We start from the raw sequence: 19,914 nt of genomic DNA, 5'->3' as shown, positions 1-19,914 counted from the left end.
TATTATCACGAGAAGACCGAGTGGGAGGCTATTGAGTTACCCACGGGAGAGATGGAAGTGCCTTCAGATGGGGAGGTGCTCGTGGACCCGGATGGAAGTGGGCATGTCTAAGTGGGGCTTAGGTTGCGAGACAGGCCTGAGAAAGAGGAGCTCGGAGAGGGTGGAGTTGTGTGGATTTCAGAGACGCGGGAAGGTGGAGGAACAGGTTCAGGGCAAAGGGGAAGGAATTTGGTGGGGGACTTTGACTTTGAGGTGCCTGAGGCGCTCCTGGGGGAGCCATCTCTAGGTCATTGGACGTGAAGTAGGAGCTGTGCCTGGAATGCAGAGCCGGCGGCCTAGGGGACAGAAGCCATGCGGTAAGTGAGGTCCCCTCAGAGCGTGGGATCTCCAGACGGGGTTCAAGGGTGGGGAGGCGGGCGAGACTCCACAGAGATGCCCAAGCTGTGGGCTGCAGGCACCGTAGAGACTGAGACACACAGGAGCACGCGCCTGGGGTTTCATGCAGGCGCGGGAGGCTGGTCGTGGGCCCTCAGTGCGCTGGAGTGGGGAGGGAGTCAGGCCAGATGTCAGTCAAGGAATGACGTGGGTGTATGTGTGTGAGAAGAAAAAGCTTTAAAAAGTGGCAAAAAACTACCTCTGGGCCTACTACTTCCAAACAGCTCTAGAGTGAAAATTGTAGCATTTGAAAAGCAGTAAGGAATCAATTGTTGTTGTTACTGGTGGTGTCTTTAAGGTAGGAGAGGTTAAACTGATGGGAGTGGGGTAGGACGAGATGGGTGGGAGTCAGGGCCCCTAGAGGGCCAGGATCAGGGAGGAGACAGGGCCTGATGTGGGCGGGTGGGGGGACCAGAAACGGAGAAAGTTCTCATCTCTTGGCTTTTCTTTCCCATAGAAACTTCGGTGTTTGGTAACAAGAAGTATGAGAGAAGTAGAAAATAGCCTCTCTCGTGTAAATTTTCTTCCAGCAATGTTTCGCTTTTCTTAAACAACAAACCACCGGACACTTAGTGACTGAAAGCAGTTTTCCCAGCCCTTGGATTGGACTCAGCTGGGCCTGTCTGCTGAGCCAAGCCAGGCCCAGCCGTCTCACCTGGGGCCCACCCTGTGGCTGGGGGCAGCTGAGGGCCAGGGGCTGGTTACCTGTTGACTGGGGTGCCTTGGTGGGTCCCCTCATTCTCCAGTGGGCTAGCCCTGGCTCCAACATGGTGACAGACTGCCCGGAGCCGTACAGACGCGAGCTCCAGGATGTAAGGGTGTGCACGCTTGGTGCTCTCAGGTTCCCAGGCCAGACACGTGGCCAAGGCCAGGGTCAGTGGGGGAGGGAGTGTGAGACACCTGGGGCCTTTGCTGTGGACACTCCCCTACGAGGGTGTCGAAATGGGAATCAGATTTAATCCACCGAAAGTTTTTATAAGTGGGTTCAGGTGGGGGTCACTGAGACGAGAGAACAGAGAACATCAGCGAGAGGGACTGTCATGATGGACCATGGGATGTGGCACACGATGAGGGACTGGTAGGGGGGAGATGGGTCAGGAAACTGGAGAGCAGGGCCCCCTGGGGCCGCAGGAGCAGGGAGAGCAGGCGTTGTGGCCGCAGGTGTTGGGAGGGAGCTCCTCATGTGTGGCCGCAGGGGTGGGCAGCGGAGAAAGGCGGGCGGGCAGGAGGGCATGGGGTGGAGGGTGTCAGGGAGTCAAAGGGTTGGGTGTGTTGCTCACACGAGAGGAGGGGCTTTCACACACACACACACACACACACACACACACGAGTGATGGTTTGAGGGCAGTGGCCTCTGGTAAGCACTTCATAAAGCTGAATTATTTCACTTAGAGGAATGTCCTTTATTCCAAGATAAGACCCTTCCTGTTTTCTTTGGAAATAAAAGTGCTTTCTTTTTTGAAACAGCGTGGGTGGGGGTAGGGGTGGTTTGTTTTTTAAGATCTTACTAAGCAAAATAAATCCAGTGTCAGAACCACTGCTCCTGCTATGTGTGACCTCAGAGAGGTGAGAGGTAGGGGCTTTAAGAACAAGAGAGTCTGGAAGCAGCATTAGGGGGAGTGAGAAGGATGTCCCTGATGTTTGCACGTGTGTGTGTGTGATGACATACGTGTGTGTATGCACACACAGGTGTGTGATGTGAAGTACGGCGCGGAGGGGAGTGTTCAGTGAGGAGGCTGAGGACGTGGGTGACTTTGCACGCTGTCGAATGGGGATCCCACAGAGTATGGAGGAAAAGAGGGGGGCTAGAGCAGAAAATAATTGGGTTTGGAATCAGGAGAAAGGACGTGAGAACAGAGGGTGAGAATGAAGAGTGGCCGGAGGAGCTGCATTTGGAGCAATGACCAAGGCTGGCGGGGGCGCGACCTGAAGGCCCCTGCAGAGCTCACCTCCGGGCCCCGGTGGATCCAGCAGGGGCGGGCTGGGGGGGTTGGGCCCATGGGAGGTGGCAGTCTAGGCTGGGCCTTACTGGCTTCCAGGGGTTTTTTAGCTCAGGTGGGTGGCCCCACAGCTAGATGAGTTTCTGGACCTTCATCTTAGTCACAATTTCTTGTAGCTTCTTACAGAATCAGTGAACCTTACGGGCACAGGGGACAGAAGGTGAGACAGGTGTCAGGCAATTACAGGTGTTTGGGTCTTCCTGGAGCACAAGCTGTGAAGTAGGGAATAAAAGCCAGTTTAAACTGAACACGCTGACAAATTAACCTCTATTCTCACACAGACAAGATGGGTCTCCCAGTATCTTTCTTTCCATCATCAGCGCTTTGTGTTTCCAGACTCATGGCTTAAAACCTTGCCGTCTGCTTTGACTCCCTGCTCTCTTTCATTCCCGTTTCCAGTTGTCGCCTCACTTCATATTTCTCCAGTCCTGTCCTGCCCTAGCCCCGCCCAGCACCTACTGTCTGCCCCGTCTTCTGGGATCCTGGCTGACTCCCTTGCCTTTCTCCTCTCTCTCCCTCCAGGGAGGACATAAGCCTCATGGTACAGCTAGCTCCAGCCCACACTGATTTCCCCTCGTCAGGCCCTGTTGCTCACATACTGTGATTCATTACCTGTTTGGGTCTTTGTGTCTTGTTTTACAACTAGACGGAAGGGTAGGAACTGTGACTTTCTTTGATTGCTTTTTAATTATCCTCTGAGAACCTGGAACACTGCTTTTGGGCATCCTTAGTAAATGGATAAAAATGCAAACAAAACAATGAATCTCTTAATTAAGTAGGAACCAAAGAAACAGGCTTAAGATTAGGAAGTTTTAGAAACAATTGAATACTGTATGTGTTTTCAAAGGGTAAAACCTTTCTGATACCATTTTATAAAGGTGTTTTATTTTGAAATTTCAAACCTACACAAAAATAGAATAGTTGGAGACCCCCAGAAACCCATCCCCTAACTTCAGTGAGTTAAATTTTACCAAATTTTTTGTGTTTTCCTTTTTTAAACCTTTGCATTTCTCCCAAGTTTTTATGTTAAACAAATACAAACCTAAATTTTACTGAGAAGTTGAAAGAGTGATACGTTAAGTGCTCGTGTACCCTTTACTTAAATGTGTCCCTTGTCTCTGTACACACATAGGGCTGTTTGCAGATACTCTGACACTTCACCCCTGCCGTAGGTGATTCCTAAGAGCAAGGGTGTCCCCACATAACACACGTTGTCACACTTGACAGTGGAACAGTAATGTCTCGTATGAAATCCATATGTGAATTTCTGTAATAGTCTTCAACATGTTTCTTATGACTTCCAAAGATCCACAATCCTGTCAGGTCTCATTCCTTGCATTCCTTATGTCTCTTCATTTTAATTCTATATTCTAGAAGAGTCTGCTCACTTTTTTATTTTATTCCACTGGGCATATTCTTCAGAAAAGTCAGTTATTCAGAAAGTGAGCTGCAAACATCTTTTTAAAACTACCTGTTTTGAAGCAGTCTTGACCTTGATTTCCCAAGGCACACCCATCATGTGGGCTGGCTCTGCAGATACCAGCCTCAAGCTCAGGGTTTCCCAGGCCACCCGTACTTCTGACCAAATAGCTACACATTTGAGGGTGGCCACTATCCACTCAGATTCAATACTTTGCTAGAGTGACAATCAGAGCCAGAGAGGGTGAGAGCTGGAGTTTCCCAAAGGCATGGCTTCCATTTGCTCTGGTCACTTCCCCTCCCAGTGCATCAGTGTATACTACCAACCAGGAAGCTCACCTTAGCTTCAAAGAGTTTTTATTAGGCTTCACTATGTAGGCCTGGTTGATTGAATCTGTGTCCATCCCCTTTCCCTCCCAGGAGGGTCACTGGGATCAAAGGCACAAACCTCTAATCATCCGTTTGGTTTTTCAGCTTGTCCAGTCCCCATCCTATAGCTAGCCAAGTGTCCACCATGACTGACAAAAGACATTCCAGGTACCTGGAGGCTCCAGAGCTCCCAGGAATCAGGAACAAAGAACAGCCAGGTTCTTCACTTATAGAACATCAGTTAGTAGAGGAAAATTGCTCTGAGAATCTAACCACTGAAGCTCCATGAAATGAGTATGGTAAGGTATGGTAAACCCGCCCCCTTCCTTCCTCACACACGTTCCCTGGGCCTCCGGACGGCTCACAGAGCCCCGGCAAGAACGGCGGCACTTCCAGCTCGCAAGCCGGGCCCTTCCCACCCCCGGGGCCCAGGATGGCTTCTGCTCACAAGTGAGCAAGGGCGAGAACTTGTGTCACCTACCTGCAGGGCCGCAGCCATGGTGACCCTGCTCGCAGTAGGCAGGGGTGAGGGGCAGGACGCAGTCCTCTCCTTTTGGGTGGTTTGTGAGCTTGGATGATCACTTTGGGTGAGGACTCTTTGGAATGTTTGGAAGCAGGAAGCACTTGGGGAGGGAGTGACTGCTGTTTGACAGAACCTACGGTTAGTGAGCACTGATTCACTCTTGTCACCAAAAGTGACCATTGTAAGCACTAGCACTTATAATTAGATGGTCATTGTCATTTGAGACCGATGTATGCATCAGTGGTGAGGTGTGGGTTCATGAGCTACAGCAGCTGGGGTATCTCTTTGTGCGCATAAAGTAGCAGTCATCAGATAAACCATATTTGCTTTTTTTTTTTTGAGTTTTCTGAACATTTTATTAGGAATATTTTCAAACATAAAGCTGAAAGAATTTTTGCAGTCAAGTTCTATATATCTACCATCTAGATTCTGCCATTAGCATTTTATTATATTTGCTTATTATAGATTGACCTGTTCATCCCTCTGTCAATCCATTTGTTTGTGTTGGGAGGGAACCTTTTCCAACTTGGGTCCTGTGGTTGGGGATCTACACGTTGACAGTAGACTAACAGGAGAAGACAGGGATTATGTATGCACACGTGTGGGAGTATTCAGTGTTGAGTAACTTGCTGAAAACCAGAAATAAAAGGCTTCCATACTAAATTTAAGAAACGGGGGGTGGTGTAGGTGGATTGGGGCTTCTAGGGGAGAGTATGGAGGGTTCTATGGGGCTTTTTGATGCCAGTGGACAGCTGAATTTGTACTTGCTGGTGCTCAGGGTCGGACTTCCCCCAGTCCGGAAACTCCTTGGGATGAGGTTCCATGGGAGCTGCATTTTTAGGAGGCTCAGCTTAAGGTTGGGCTTCCCTTGTGGCTCAGAAGGTAGAGAATCTGCCTGCAATGCAGGAGAGCTGGGTTCCATCCCTGAGTTGGTTAGATCTCCTGGAGAAGGGAATGGCTACCCACTCCAGTATTCTTGCCTGGAGTATTTCATAAATAGAGGAGCCTGGTGGTCTACATTCCATGGGGTCACAAAGAATCTGACACGACTAAGCTACTAACACCTTCACTGCTTAAGGTTGGATGGTATTTCTTTCGGTAACTGCTGATTGTTGAGATGTTTTCATTTTCAACTGGAAAACCACTCTTTGGGCTATTAATCCCTTCATCTGATGTGTTTGTAGATCAGAGTGCTTCCCCCTAAATACTTCAGCATACATAACATTAAGTAAAGTTCAGGATTTACATCTGTATCTTTTTGAGACAAAATTCACATACACTTAAGTCCCCTACATACAAACCTTCAAGTTGTAAACTTTCAAAGATATGAACCTGTGTTCCATCAACATCAGACGAGAGTGACATTGCAGCCTGCCCTCCGTCTCCTATTGCTGACGATCCTTCAGCTCTACCACCTCCCACGTCCTTTCCCTCCTCCAGTTGGTAACACTTCTTGCTACTTCACTTGATGACAACCCTGTGTGCCAGCTGTTGTACTGTACCACTGTACTTTTCAAGGTACTGTACTGTACAACTAAAAATGTTTTATTTCTTTGTTTTTATGGATTTGTGTGGAAAGTCTTATGAACCTATTACAGTACAGTACTATATAGCAGATTGTGTTAGGTACTTAGGCTAACTTTGTTGGACTTAGGGAAAAGTTGGACTTCTGAATGTGCTCTTGAAACAGAACTCGTTCATATGGAGGGGACTTATGGTATAACAATGCAAAACTCGTAAGTAAGTATGTGCTTTAAGTATGTATGGGCTGAGTTATTTGTACAATATAAACATCTGTTAAGATAGAGAACATTATCATTTTGATCATCCTGTAAAGTTCCCTCCTGTACCCAGCAAATTCCTACCCTCACTTCATTTGATTGTGTGCGTGTGTGCTCAGGCACTTCCAGCTCTTTGCCTAAATATAAATACAAAACTGTAAAACTCCTAGAAGGTAACATAAGAGAAAACCTACATGACCTTGGGCATGGTAATACCTTTTTAGGTACAAAACCAGAGACATCCATCAAAGAAATAACTGATAAACTAGACTTCATTAAAAATTCCACTCTGCAAGAGACAGTGTTAAAAGATTGAGAAGATAAACCACAGACTGAGAAGAAATATTTGTGGAAGACACAACTCCTAAAGGAGTGTTATCCAAAATGATTTTTCTGTGTCTTTCATATTCAGATCAGAGGTTATCATCTTTCTACTTCTGTCAATTTATTCATCATCACTGTTGACCATAATAGTTGTTACCATTGCTGCCATTTATTGAGCAACTTCCGGTCAGGTGCCATGCTAGGCTCCTTACAGGCGTGATCTCAGTGTTGCAGAGTAACCAGATCTCATTTTAAAGGAGTCTAAGCCGAGGTTCAGGGGCCAATCACGTTGCCCAAAGCCCCATAACTAAGAAGGGGTAGGCTGGATTTGAATCTAAGTAAGTCATCAAGACAGAAAGAAATGGCAACCCGCTCCAGTACTCTTGCCTGGAAAATCCCATGAATGGAGGAGCCTGGTGGGCTGTAGTCCATGGGGTCGCTAAGAGTCAGACACCACTGAGCGACTTCACTTTCACTTTTCACTTTCATGCATTGGAGAGGAAATGGCAACCCACTCCCGCGTTCTTGCCTGGAGAATCCCCGGGACCGGGGAGCCTGGTGGGCTGCCGTCTGTGGGGTCGCACAGAGTCGGACAGGACTGAAGCGACTTAGCAGCAGCAGCAGATCATCAAGATACCATGGCCCACTTCTTACCCACTTTACCAGCACGATAGATGCATGAAGTAATTTAGAGCTTGGTAATTCAAATTCGCTTCTATATGGTGGGTGAACAGCTGAGTGGACAATAATGGGTAATGTTTATTGAATACTAATTGTATGTTTTGTGTGTGCTAAGTCACTTCGATCATGTATGACTCTCTGCAGCCCCAAGGACTGTAGCCTACCAGCCTTGTCTGTCCGTGGGATTCTCCAGGCAAGAATCCTGGAGTGGGTTGCCATGCCCTCCTGCAGGGGATCTTCCTGACCCAGGAGTCCAACCCGCGGCTCCTGCATTACAAGTGGATTCTTCACCACTGAGCCACTGAGAAAGCCCAATTATGTGCTTTACATGGAGTGTATTTTTTCCCTTTACAACACAGCCTTATGTGTAATATTAGCGGAGGTATCTTAGACCTAAAATACAGAAAATTTAGCAGAGTTCGTAGGCTCAGTACAGCTGAGTAAGTGTGACAGTTGGGGGAAAAAATGCTTTCAGGATACACTGAAGTATGTCCAGTTGAGAGGGGTTAGGCAAGAAACCGCAGAGGCAAACCAAGCCGATGAGTACCAATCATAACTGCTTCAAGACAAGTCATCGGCAGTGTACATGAGGCACACTTCTTAGCATCTTGAAAAAGTATCTGTTTGAAACCAACAGCCAACATCATGATTAGCTTGAAACCCTAGGTATTTTAAACAAAGAACACAGCAGAGAAAACCACTGGCATAGCTCTTACGAAGTTGCACTTGAGTAAAATCCAGATTCATTCCCATGGCTCCAGGGTACGTCCTGTCCACGCCTTTCCACCTCGGAGGCAGTCCCTCCTGCTGTGTCTGCCTGGCTGGTTATTTACATCAAATCCTGCACTCCGGCTGCTGGTTGCTGGAATATACCGGGCTTTTCTTCTGCTCTGAGGCCTTTGTGCTTGTCTTTCCATCTGCCTCCATGCTCTGTATCCGGCCCTCTCGTGCCTGGTCCTGCTCAGCTTTCAGGAGTCGAGTGCCCCCACCCCCGCCACCATTGAATGTCCAGCGAGTTGTCCTTTGCTCTTCTGCCTTTTCCCCTCAGTCACCTTGTTTCCTTCATCACCCTCCTCACACCCTATAGAGACCCAATTTGTGTTTCTTGTTTGTTTTAAATCTCTTCTAATCTTGAGCTACAGGAAGACTGGATCCACAGCTCAATCTCTAGCACTTAAGGGATGCCTGAGTTGATTTGGAAATGTGTTGAATGAAGGAATGAGCAAAACTCATCAGCAGGTACCAATGATGACCAAGTAGAAAGTATAATGGTGATAAAAGGACATTAATGACAGGACTAAAAATATCAAATAGAGCCTAGAAATAAACTTAGATAAGACTTATATTCTTTTATTCAACAGAATGTATTGAGTACTTGCTATGCTAGGCACTATGACGTAGTACGTGAATAAGACAAACATGGGTCCTTGCTTGTTTTGAACTTAGAAAAATACAGAATTTAACTGAGAGATGAAGCCATCATTTCTCCTAAAAACAGCATGTATATTATTTAGCTCAAAATTCTGTCTGTGTGTTTTTATAGAGGTGGCAGGTGGGAGGAGACAGGAGGGATATAGCAGAACAAAATTACTTGAAGTTTTTTTATCTGAAAAAAATAAATCCTCAGAGACTACTTGTCTCTGAGGTTTTAAAAAACAATGATGGGTAATGTGATTAGTCATACTTCAGAAATACTGCATAGGGTATTGGCTTTGGAATACAGTCATAAGTGTAAGGTAAAGATAACATTTCAAATCATTTTGATCAAGATAATCAGTGTCTTGGCCAACCATTGATAATGGGATGTGAGCTGAATCATGTGAGTGGAAAATGAGATTAAATATTTACCTCAGGGCTTCCCTGGGGGCTCTGTGGTAAAGAGCCCACCTGCCAATACTGGAGACATGGGTTTGATCCGTAATCAAGGAAGATCCCTTATGCTGTGGAGCACCTGAGCCAATGCACCTCAACTGTTAAGCTTGTGCTTGGAGCCGGGGAGCTGCAACTACTGAGCCCACGTGCTGCAACACCTGAAGCCCACACACGCTAGAGCTCATGCTCTGCAACAAGAGATGCCCACGTACTGCAGCTAGAGAGGAGCCCCACTTGCGGCAACTAGAGAAAGGCCCGAGGAGCAACAAAGACCCAGCACGGCCAAAAAATAATACAGTTGAAAAAAAAAGCTTGACCTCAGACTGTACATTTTTTTCGACTAATTAAAATATAGTTGTAAAAAGTGAAGACATCAAAGTCCAGGAAGGACAGCATAGATGGATTTAACAGTGTAGGTGATGATAATAGAAAAGCTCTGTGTATGAGATATGTACAAGGTGCTCCGTGGCTCCAGGGGAGTGAGCCAACGTCAGCGCTGAGGGATGAGCCTAAAAGGCATCAGGCCTTGAAGACGCTATCCGTGATCAGCGGGCATCCCGGGGTTCGTTCAGCTCCTGCAGACTCAGTTACCTTGTCTGATTGTTCTAGAACTTCTGGTTCCAGTGCTGGACATGTTTCTGGTGCTGAGGAATTTCTTTGTAAACGTTCTAATGAACTTCACTTTTCTGGCAGAGCCACTGATTCCTAGCACAGGTGGGGAAGTGTCGTGAAAATTTTCCTCTGTCCTCTTAACTGGCATCTACCAAAATAATGTATTTCATTTATACCATTTAAAAATCATTTTCCAGCTACTGGTGATAGTGTTGTGTTTTTTTTTCCCCGCCACTCACTCTCTTTTTACTTCCTACTAATTCTAGTTTCAAATCAGTTTACTTTTGTTGATTATAGGTTGGGAATGTGTGTGCTGTGCTTTCTGTAAAGCAGCCTGTGTTACTATATCTTCCAGGGGCGAATCAGGTGCCGGGAAGACAGAAAACACTAAGAAAGTCATTCAGTACCTTGCTCATGTTGCTTCTTCACACAAAGGACGAAAGGACCATAATATTCCTGTAAGTTTTTGTTCTGCCCTTGTTTTTAAAACCCTTAGATTTATTCTTTAGTAATTTCAGAAACAAGAATAAGGAAGTGAGGATGCTCGGCGCATGGCCTTTATTGACAGCTTCCTTGTCTCCCCCAGCAAGGAGGGGCTAGGACTTCAAGAAATTGCTGGTAACTGGCAATTCCAACAGGGCAAACTGAAATTATGGTTGTAGCTCAAAGCCTGATCTCTTGCAGAGTTGTGGTAAGGATTGTTAGAAGTCAATAAGCAAGGCTCATGAAGACTTCTCCGTTTTTAACCACCAGAAAAATATCCTCAGATATTTTCAGTGGTTCTTTCTGACCTTACAGAGCTACCACCACCAGCAGCCTGAGGGGAGGATAGAAATTTGGGGGACAGTTGATGACAGAAAAGGTGTAAGAATATAACACGTCAGTTTTTCTTGATTTGTAGATATGCAGATGTAGTCGTTAGTACCCCCTGAGAGATGCCAGCCAAACCCGCTTTCACAGTTCTAACCCTCGCACTGACTTGGTGCTTTGGATGTGGCTTTACTGCTAGGGAAAGACCCAAACTTGCTAACGTTTGCGTTTGTCTGTTTGTAACGAGCAGCAGGAATCACCTAAACCAGTGAAACACCAGGCAAGTGCTTTTCTTTGTTTCTTAGTCATGAGTGTTTGCACTAATTTCTGTCTTTAGACTGAGACGCTACTAGGCACAAATACCATTAGCTCTGAGCGAAATCTCTTATGAACAGAATGTTTCTTTTTGAAAATGTATTGCTTTGAGGCTCACTGTTCTGAGAAGCAGCATGCCCTTTTGCTTTACCTTTGTTTTCTAGAGGAACTTTGATGTTTATTTACCCTTTCATTATGACTTTGAATCATATGCTTGTGAAGCCTGTAAACTTAGGGTTCCATGTGTCAGTGGCCAGGCAGAATCACTTTAATAATTCTTAAGCATGTGGAAATCTAACTTCATGCCATGTGTTAAATTTTTAATTTAGGATTGCAACTGTAACAGTTTCTGACCTGTTAACATTGTGTGGTCTGATATGTGTAACCTGAAAGTCTCATTGTATTTAATATATAAATTTAGAACTTTTTTGTCCTGGGCAAGTTGTAGAGGAGTGTTACTCTTCCTAGCAGATGCCTCGCTTTTAGCCCCACAGAGCATAGCATCTGGCAGACCATGGACCAGAGCATGTCCTGATAGAGAGGGAGGGCAGGGCTGAGCCAGATGCCTTAGATAGACTGCGGTGTCTGCACCTGGACTTGACCCTTTCCCTAGCATTGGAATGGTTTGGGTTTCTGTGTCTTTTTGTAAGCATGCTGCTGCAAAGCTAGCATAAAGCAATAAATGATAGTGTTATGAAAACCTATTAACATGAAGAAGCAATCAGAGGCATCTAAAGGAATAGTCACAGACACAGATTTTCAAATACCTTTCTTTAGAATTCTTAAGATAGTCTCAGATGCCAAAGCTTGTACCACACCTGTAAAATCCCATGATGTTCCTTTGCTTTTAGCTGTAGACCACACCAGTGATGCAAATTGGGAGGATGAACGAAATCATCACTATCCTATATGGTATTGAAAGGCTCTTTGGCCAGTTAAAAAGGAATCTGTAGACCAGCAACCAGATTTTCTTTATGCTTTAGAGTATACTAAATGACCTTTTAATATGTACCTAGATCACTAGCAAAATAGCGTTAAATAATTAACCTACCGATTTAGGTTTCCTAGTCCTCTGGCTTACATAAATCATCGTTAATGTTTTGTTTCAATGTCAGAAACAACTACAGAGTGGGTCCCTGTGAGTAGCATGCTTACCCCGAGATTTTGCTTTGGGTCCAATCAAGCCAGGTTCCCTCCAGAAGGCATGAGCTTCTCTGGGCCGTGCTGCGCTATTGTTACTGACTTGCATGTCTTTCTGCATGTTCTCTGCACAGACTCTTCTGTGCTGCTTTCCGAGGTTTATTTTAACACTAGTCAAGTGGTAGTTATGCTGTGTCTTGAGAAACATGAGGAGGCCACTGGTGCTCCATTGATTTTTCTTCCCCAGCACACTGAGGAATGTGAGACACTGCTGAGCCTAGAGACTGGTCGTACCCTGGGGAGGGTCATCTCAGGAACTTACTTCTCTCCCTACACCCCCATCCTCTCCCGAGTGCCCCTAGGCCTGATTTCCTCACCCCATTTTGAGGATGACTGCCATAAAGTAATGGTTTTACTTTGTAAGGTCAGTGTTTTTTTTGGTTCCCTTAACTGGTTTCTGAATTTATGTTGAACCTTATAGGAACTTACTTGGATTCCCAGGAACCATTTGTATAAATTGATAGCATTTTATCACTAAACAGCAGTATAAATTGTAAAAAAAAAAAAAAAACAAAACAAAAGAAAAGGCATTTGTAGCCTCCCGATTTTGTGAATCTTTATTTGCTCTTGGCTCTTTTTCCCTCAGCAACTTTATTGAGGTTTAAATTCATGTCCTACAAAATTCACCCTTTTAAAGCGTTCAGTTCAGTGGGGTTTGTTTATTTTTTAGTCTAGTCACACAGTTACTACTGCAGTCAATTTTGGAATATTTTCGTCACCCCCAAAAGAAGCCCTTTACCCATAGGAATAGGAATCACCTTCCATGTCCCCCCAGCCCCTGGAAATCACTAATCACTTTCTGTCTCTCTGAATCTACCTATTCTGAGTATTTTATGTGAATGGCATCATATAACATGTGGTTCTCTGTGACTCTTTTTTCACTTTGCAAATGTTTTCAAAGGTTTGTCCTTGTTGGAGCATGTGTAAGTGCTCCATTCCTTTTTATGACCAAATAACAACCCATTATATTAAATTTGTCATGTTTTGTTTATCCATTCATCAGTTGATGGACGTTTGGATTGTTTCCACTTTGGGACCATTATGAATAATGCTGCAGTATATCAATTTTCACATGGACATACGTTTTCACTTCTCTTGGGTGTGTACCCGGAGTGGAATTGCTAGGTTGTGGAAACTTTCTGTTTAATGTTTTGACGAACTGCCAGACTTCTCTATAGAGGCTGTACCACTTTATATTCCCAGCAATGTGTGAGCGTGCCAATTTCTCCGTATCCTAGTCAGTACTTGTCATTGTCTTTTTATTGAGGCCCTCCTAGCACTGTGAAGTGTTCAGTTTTTTAAAATGTATTTTATAACTTCATCTTCATTATAGAAATATGAACAGATATAAGAAAGAAATTTTCAAAATTAAGGCCACAGTATTTAAGAAGTAAAACATTTACCTGTAAACTTTTACATGTTGTAACAAATGAGTTGTCATTTGGCTTAATGCCCCAGCTGACTGCAAGTCCGTCTTCATTCCAAGTTCCCTCATCATGTGTCACTGTTACAGACCCTTGCTGTCTGGCATGGTATTCAAGGCCACTCTGAAGCCTGGACAAGGTGCAATTTCAGAGCCGGTTTGAAGACAACTAATTTCTTAAACTTGACCATCCCCCGAGAATGACCTCTTCCGGCCCACCCACCTCCCCACTAATTGCTCAGTCAGCCACGTCGGATGGCAGCTTCCAGATGACTTTGTATCTACTGGTCTAAACTGCCTTGAACTGAGACAGAAGGGTAACAGATAGCAAGTAGCAAGCACAGAAATTATAGCCTATCCTGGAGATTGGTTCTCAACATGTGATGAGTTGCTGCACCAGCTTCCCTGATGGCTCAGTTGGTAAAGAATCCGTCTGTAATGCTGGAGACATCAGCTCAAATCTTGGGTTGGGAAGATCCCCTGGAGAAGGGATAGGCTACCCACTCCAGTATTCTTGGGCTTCCCTTGTGGCTCACCTGGTAAAGAATCTGCCTGTAATGTGGGAAACCTGGGTTCTATCCCTGGGTTGGGAATATCCTCTGGAGAAGGGAAAGGCTACCCCCTCCAGTATTCTGGCCTGGAGAATTCCATGGACTTGTATAGGCCATTGGGTCGCAGAGTCAGGCACAACTGAGTGACTTTCACTTTCACTAGCTTCCAACCCTACTCTGTGGTCAGAGGGAAAGCCACAGCTTTGCCTGTTAGGCCTATGAGGGCAGCAGGAGGCCAGCCCGAGTCCCCTTGCTGGCTGAACTGGCATTTTGAAAGATGTTTGTGTGTGGTTTTTTTGTGTTTTTCTTTCTTTTCACCAACTTCAAACTCATTCTGTATCTATCATATAGCAAGTATATGTAATACATTATGTAATAAACACGGGTGTAGTTTTTAATCACGATTGGCAAACCTTTAAAGCATTAATGATTTAAATACTTAGAACTTTAAAAATAATTTCAGTAGTTAATAGTAATTTCTTTTATCCATGTTCCACAGTGACATTTCTTATTACCACATAGAATAGAAAGAGAGGAACATTGCCCACCCATGCAGTTCCAGTGGAAAGGTTAACACTTTAGTCACTGCCTCTGGAGGTTTATAAATGGCTGCATAATTTGCTTGGGAGCTGTAAGCACTTTCTACCTAAGTGTAGAATTATTCAGTGTAGCAATGGTCAAATTTAGTGGTAATTTCTTACCTAAAGATCATTTTTGTGTATTGTATAGTACTAGCTTTGGGTCAAGCTTTATATGATTCATTCCTGAGTCTTTGAGATCTATAATTGGGCTCAGTCATGTCAGAAACCCATTGGAAGAGAAGTATCACCACATCCCTGTTAATGGAGTGGCCCCCATAGCTGGGACCCACATCTCCACACCCACCACGATGACTATGAGGACCCTTAATCCAAATTTTCCTGCCACCTCTGGCTCACCACCATCCCCTCCCCAGATACTGATAGAGTGTGCTTGGACCTGTCATTATCTGTCCATTCAGCAGACATTCACAGAACATTATTTTGACTTGATGTTGACTTGATGTGGAGGATACAACCAGTGCCTTTAAGCCAAATGAAGAATGGGATCAGGATCAGCGGATCGCATGCACACAGTGTGTGCACACACAGACACAACATATACATGCCAGGGAGGGAAAGAACCAGTCATCTTGACCCAGACAACTCTTGTGGAGCCATGTCTAGGGAATATTAAAATGAGGTATACAATACTTGTTTTATTTTCAAGTTAGGAGAACATTTTAAAGATAAATTATTATTGGAAGTGTTTTTATTATGATTTGGTAGGATAGTGTGTAGTTTTAAGGAATCTATGTTCTGATTCCTTGAGCTAACTGGCCGTGTCAGATAAATGCAGTGCCCCACCTATCTGTCAGTCAGTACTTTTTCTGACAGTTTCTACACCCTTATCACACAGTGAGGTTAAGGAATCTTATAGCCCAAAGCATTGTTGTTGAGCCAGTGCAGGGAGGGCTTTGCAAGATGTTGGCCACAGACTCAGTGATGGCTCTGACCTCTGACCTCTAGGGAAAAGGCTCTCTGTTGTGTCACAGCACAATGGCTGCTGTCCTTAATGATGACCTTCAGCCTTGTTAACATTGGTTCAGGATACTGTGTTTGAGAAACTTTGATAACATATAGCGTTTGAAAGATTTACATCAGAAATAGTCTGGTGCCCCTTGAAGTCCATAAACATGAAAATTCTCATTCAGGGAGCATATTATCTAAAGTTGAGAACGTGAGTTGATGCTATGTCATGACACTGATGTGGCAGGACTGGTTCTTGACTGGTTTCTGTTGAACACAACTGTAGACTGGTGAAGACCTGGGAAAACCCGGCAGTCCAGATAAATACTCTAGAGTACACACTGTGTCACGGGTCTCAGGCGCATTCCCTACCCTTCCCCTGGAGGGAACGGCACCTCCTAACGGCACCTCTAACCACACTGGCTGAGACTGCCTTATGGTATATACTTGTTCCTAGCTTTGGGTTTGATGATAGTGTCATGTGTCACGTGGCAACTGGCCATTCATTTAAAAATCTTACCTGAGGTTCCTTATACTCTTTTTTTTTTTTTTTTTGCTTAGAGAAGCACATTAGTGTTTTTTATTTCTTTCTTTAGGTCTAGAATAATAGTGGGTATTTTAAAATACACAGGTAACATTTGTATTTGGAAAAGGATTTTAAGTCTTACAGTACAATTCTGAAATTATATTCCCCAGGCATAGGGTCATTTTATAGTGCTTTTTATGACCAGAAATGGCTTCATGCTTTCTCATGGAGCTTTCTGTTGTATTTCATGATTAAAGCCCATATTAATATACTTACACCTTTTGTTTGTAAACCGTTTTATAGCTTAATTTGCATGCAAGTAAGAACACTGAATAAAGCATACACTACACCAAATATGATATGCTTAGCTTTTTAAATTTGAGCAAGAATTCAGTAGCCTCGCCATCTTTGTCATCTCTGAATTTGGAGATGAGGGTATTGCCCTGTGTCATTAAGATATCGTGTTAAATCTTGGAAAATGGCAAGTCTTATTACCTTGTGTTTAGCATCTCTGTTCAATGTGACATCATCATCTTGTGGTCACGTGATAGAGGCTGATTTTTTTTTTTTTTTCCTTTAGCAGAGCCCATAAGACCGAGAATAAGAAGCCAACAACAAAATTTGTTAGATGGCAAATGAGAAAACAGGAAAAGAGGCAGTGTTTCGTTTGCTTTTTCTTTGAGGAATGGAGTAGAGAGATTAACATACATTTGCTTTCACTTATGTGTGTGTTTGTGTGTGATGTCTTTTAGGGGGAACTTGAACGGCAGCTTTTGCAAGCAAATCCAATCCTGGAATCATTTGGAAACGCAAAGACTGTGAAAAATGATAACTCATCTCGTTTTGTAAGTTTAAAAGTGCCAGAAACCTTTTTTTCCTCAGACTTCTAGTTAAATGTCTACTGTGATTAAGCAAATAAAGTGTCTTCCTCCCTAACAGATGCAGTATGGAACAGTGAATAGAAATACAGTGCAAGTTACATGTAATTAAAATTTTCCTAGTAGTCACATTTTGGAAAACCAAAAAAAGGAGGAAAAAACAAATGGGAAAGTAATTTAAGCCGTATGTTTATTATGTATAAATATATAGTTATGTATTCTATGGTGGTGGTGTTATAACCTCTCTGAACTTATTTCTTCACTTTGATTGGGGATGATATAAATAATTCTGGGCTTGTCATGGAGATTAAGTGAGGTTCGTGTCAAGTACTTAACACAGCACTGGGCACAATTAACACTGAACAAAGTGAAGCTGGAGTTTGATGTGGTAAATTGTTGTCTTTGTACCTTGCTGTGTCTGTGGTATACGGATCTCAGAATAATTTATCGCTACCATTACTTCTCTTTATTTACTTTTAATATTTTAGTTTTATTGGGGTGTAGTTGATTCACAGAGTTGCGTTAGTTCCCGGTGTACAGCAGGGTGATTCAGGTATACAGGCCCATGTATTCATTCATTTTCTGGTTCTTTTCTCATATAGATTATCACGGAATATTGGGATGGTGCTTCTCTAAAATTTTCTTCTCAGCCATTCTACTCTCTGAATTCAGTGAAAACTTTACTTTCTCCCTCAGCTCTAATAGCTTATCTAGGGACATTTTCCTGAATGACAGCAAGATCAGTGTCACAGGACATGGTCTTCCCTTTCCCAGCTTCTCAGAGTCAATACTTTGATAGCAAATTGTTCAACATCTGCTATTTCTGCTTCAGTAGCTAGAGTTGTTTCTATGCTTTTCCTCCCTCCTCTGATATTAGACATCTTGGTTAAAGTTAAGAAGGCCAAAATCAAAGCAACTTTAATTCTAACGATTCCTCAATAGGCGGTTTTTGGAAATCAGGATAACTGTGACTTTTTTTTTTTTTTTTTTTTTTACTGTGGAGGTGTAAGGTGTGGTCTGTAGAATAGTCTGATGACGTGGTTTCTGAAATTATAAGCCACCAGACCATAGTTCAGTTCATTTCAGTCGCTCAGTCATGTCTGACTCTTTGTGACCCCATGGACTATAGCACACCAGGCCTCCCTGTCCATCACCAACTCCTGGAGCTTGCTCAGACTCATGTCCATCGAGTCAGTGATGCCATCCAACCATCTCATTCATCCTCTGCCATCCCCTTCTCCTACCTTCAATCTTTCCTGGCATCAGGGTCTTTCTGGTGAGTCAGTTCTTCGCATCAGCTGGCCAGAGTATTAGAGCTTCAGCGTCAGTCTTCCAATGAATATTCAGGACTGATTTCCTTTAGGATGGACTGGTTGGATCTCCTTGCAGTCCAAGGGACTCTCAAGAATCTTCTCCAACACCACAGTTCAGAAGCATCAATTTTTAGGTGCTCAGCCTTCTTTATGGTCCGAACTCTCACATCCATACATGACTCCTGAAGAAACCATAACTTTGACTAGACGGACCTTTGTTGGCAAAGTAATGTCTCTGCTTTTTAATATGCTGTCTAGGTTGTTCATTGGAGAAGAAAATGGCAACCCACTCCAGTATTCTTGCCTGGAGAATCTCAGGGGCGGTGGAGCCTGGTGGGCTGACGTCTATGAGGTCACACAGAGTCGGACACGACTGAAGTGACTTAGTAGTAGCAGCAGGTTGCTCATAGCTTTTCTTCCAAGGAGCAAGTGTCTTTTAATTTCATGACTGCAGTCACCATCTGCAGTGATTTTGGAATCTCCCCCAAATAAAACCTGTCACTGTTTCTGTTGTTTTCCCATCTGTTTACCATGAAGTGACAGGACTGGATGCCTTGATCTTAGTTTTTTGAATGTTGAATTTTAAGCCAACTTTTTCACTCTCCTCTTTCACTTTCATCAAGAGGCTCTTTAGTTCCTCTTTGCTTTCTACTCTAAGGGTGGTGTCATCTGTATATCTGAGGTTATTAATATTTCTCCTGGCAGTCTTGATTCCGACTTGTGCTTCATCCAGCCTGGCATTTCATGTGATATACTCTGCATAGGAGTTAAATAAGCAGGGTGACAATATAAAGCCTTGATTTACTCCTTTCCTAATGTGGAACCAGTCTGTTGTTTCATGTCCAATTCCAACTGTTTCCTCTTGACCTACATATAGATTTCTCAGGAGGCAGGTAAAGTAGTCTGGTATTCCCATCTCTTTAAGAATTCTTCACAGTGTGTTGTGATCCACACAGTCAAAGGCTTTGGCATAGTCAGTAAAGCAGAAGTAGATATTTTTCTCTAACTCTCTTGCTTTTTCTGTGATCCAGTAGATGTTGGCAATTTGATCTCTGGTTCCTCTGCCTTTTCTAAATCCAGCTTGAACATCTGGAAGTTCTCAGTTCATGTACTGTTTTGAAGCCCAGCTTGGAGAATTCTGAGCATTACTCTGCTAGTAGGTAAGATGAGTGCAATTGTGTGGTAGTTTGAACATTGTTTGGCATTGCCTTTCTTAGGGATTGGAATGAAAACTGACCTTTTCCAGTCCTGTGGCTACTGCTGAGTTTTCCAAATTTGCTGGCATATTGAGTGCAGCACTTTAACAGTATCTTTTAGGACTTGAAATAGCTCAGC

General features: G+C 43.9%; 1 protein-coding gene across 9 annotated transcripts in view; it reads left to right on the top strand.

Moving 5' to 3' along the window:
• The window catches only part of MYH10 (myosin heavy chain 10), a 155,623-nt gene that overhangs the window by 66,326 nt on the left and 69,383 nt on the right, over positions 1–19,914 (top strand). For 5 of the 9 annotated variants that reach the window (XM_060394825.1, XM_027974903.3, XM_027974905.2 and 2 more), the window contains 3 exons: positions 10,372–10,474; positions 11,077–11,106; positions 17,141–17,233. In XM_060394825.1, the coding sequence (XP_060250808.1) occupies positions 10,372–10,474; positions 11,077–11,106; positions 17,141–17,233 (226 nt within the window). The remainder of the gene's footprint in view (positions 1–10,371; positions 10,475–11,076; positions 11,107–17,140; positions 17,234–19,914) is intronic. The other 4 variants (XM_060394827.1, XM_027974906.2, XM_027974904.2 and 1 more) reach the window with 1 other exon arrangement.

Source organism: Ovis aries, chromosome 11 (assembly GCF_016772045.2).
Source record: "Ovis aries strain OAR_USU_Benz2616 breed Rambouillet chromosome 11, ARS-UI_Ramb_v3.0, whole genome shotgun sequence".
Taxonomy (NCBI): domain Eukaryota; kingdom Metazoa; phylum Chordata; class Mammalia; order Artiodactyla; family Bovidae; genus Ovis; species Ovis aries.
Note: the sequence above shows the minus strand (reverse complement) of the source record. Positions and strands in the feature narration are given on the sequence as shown.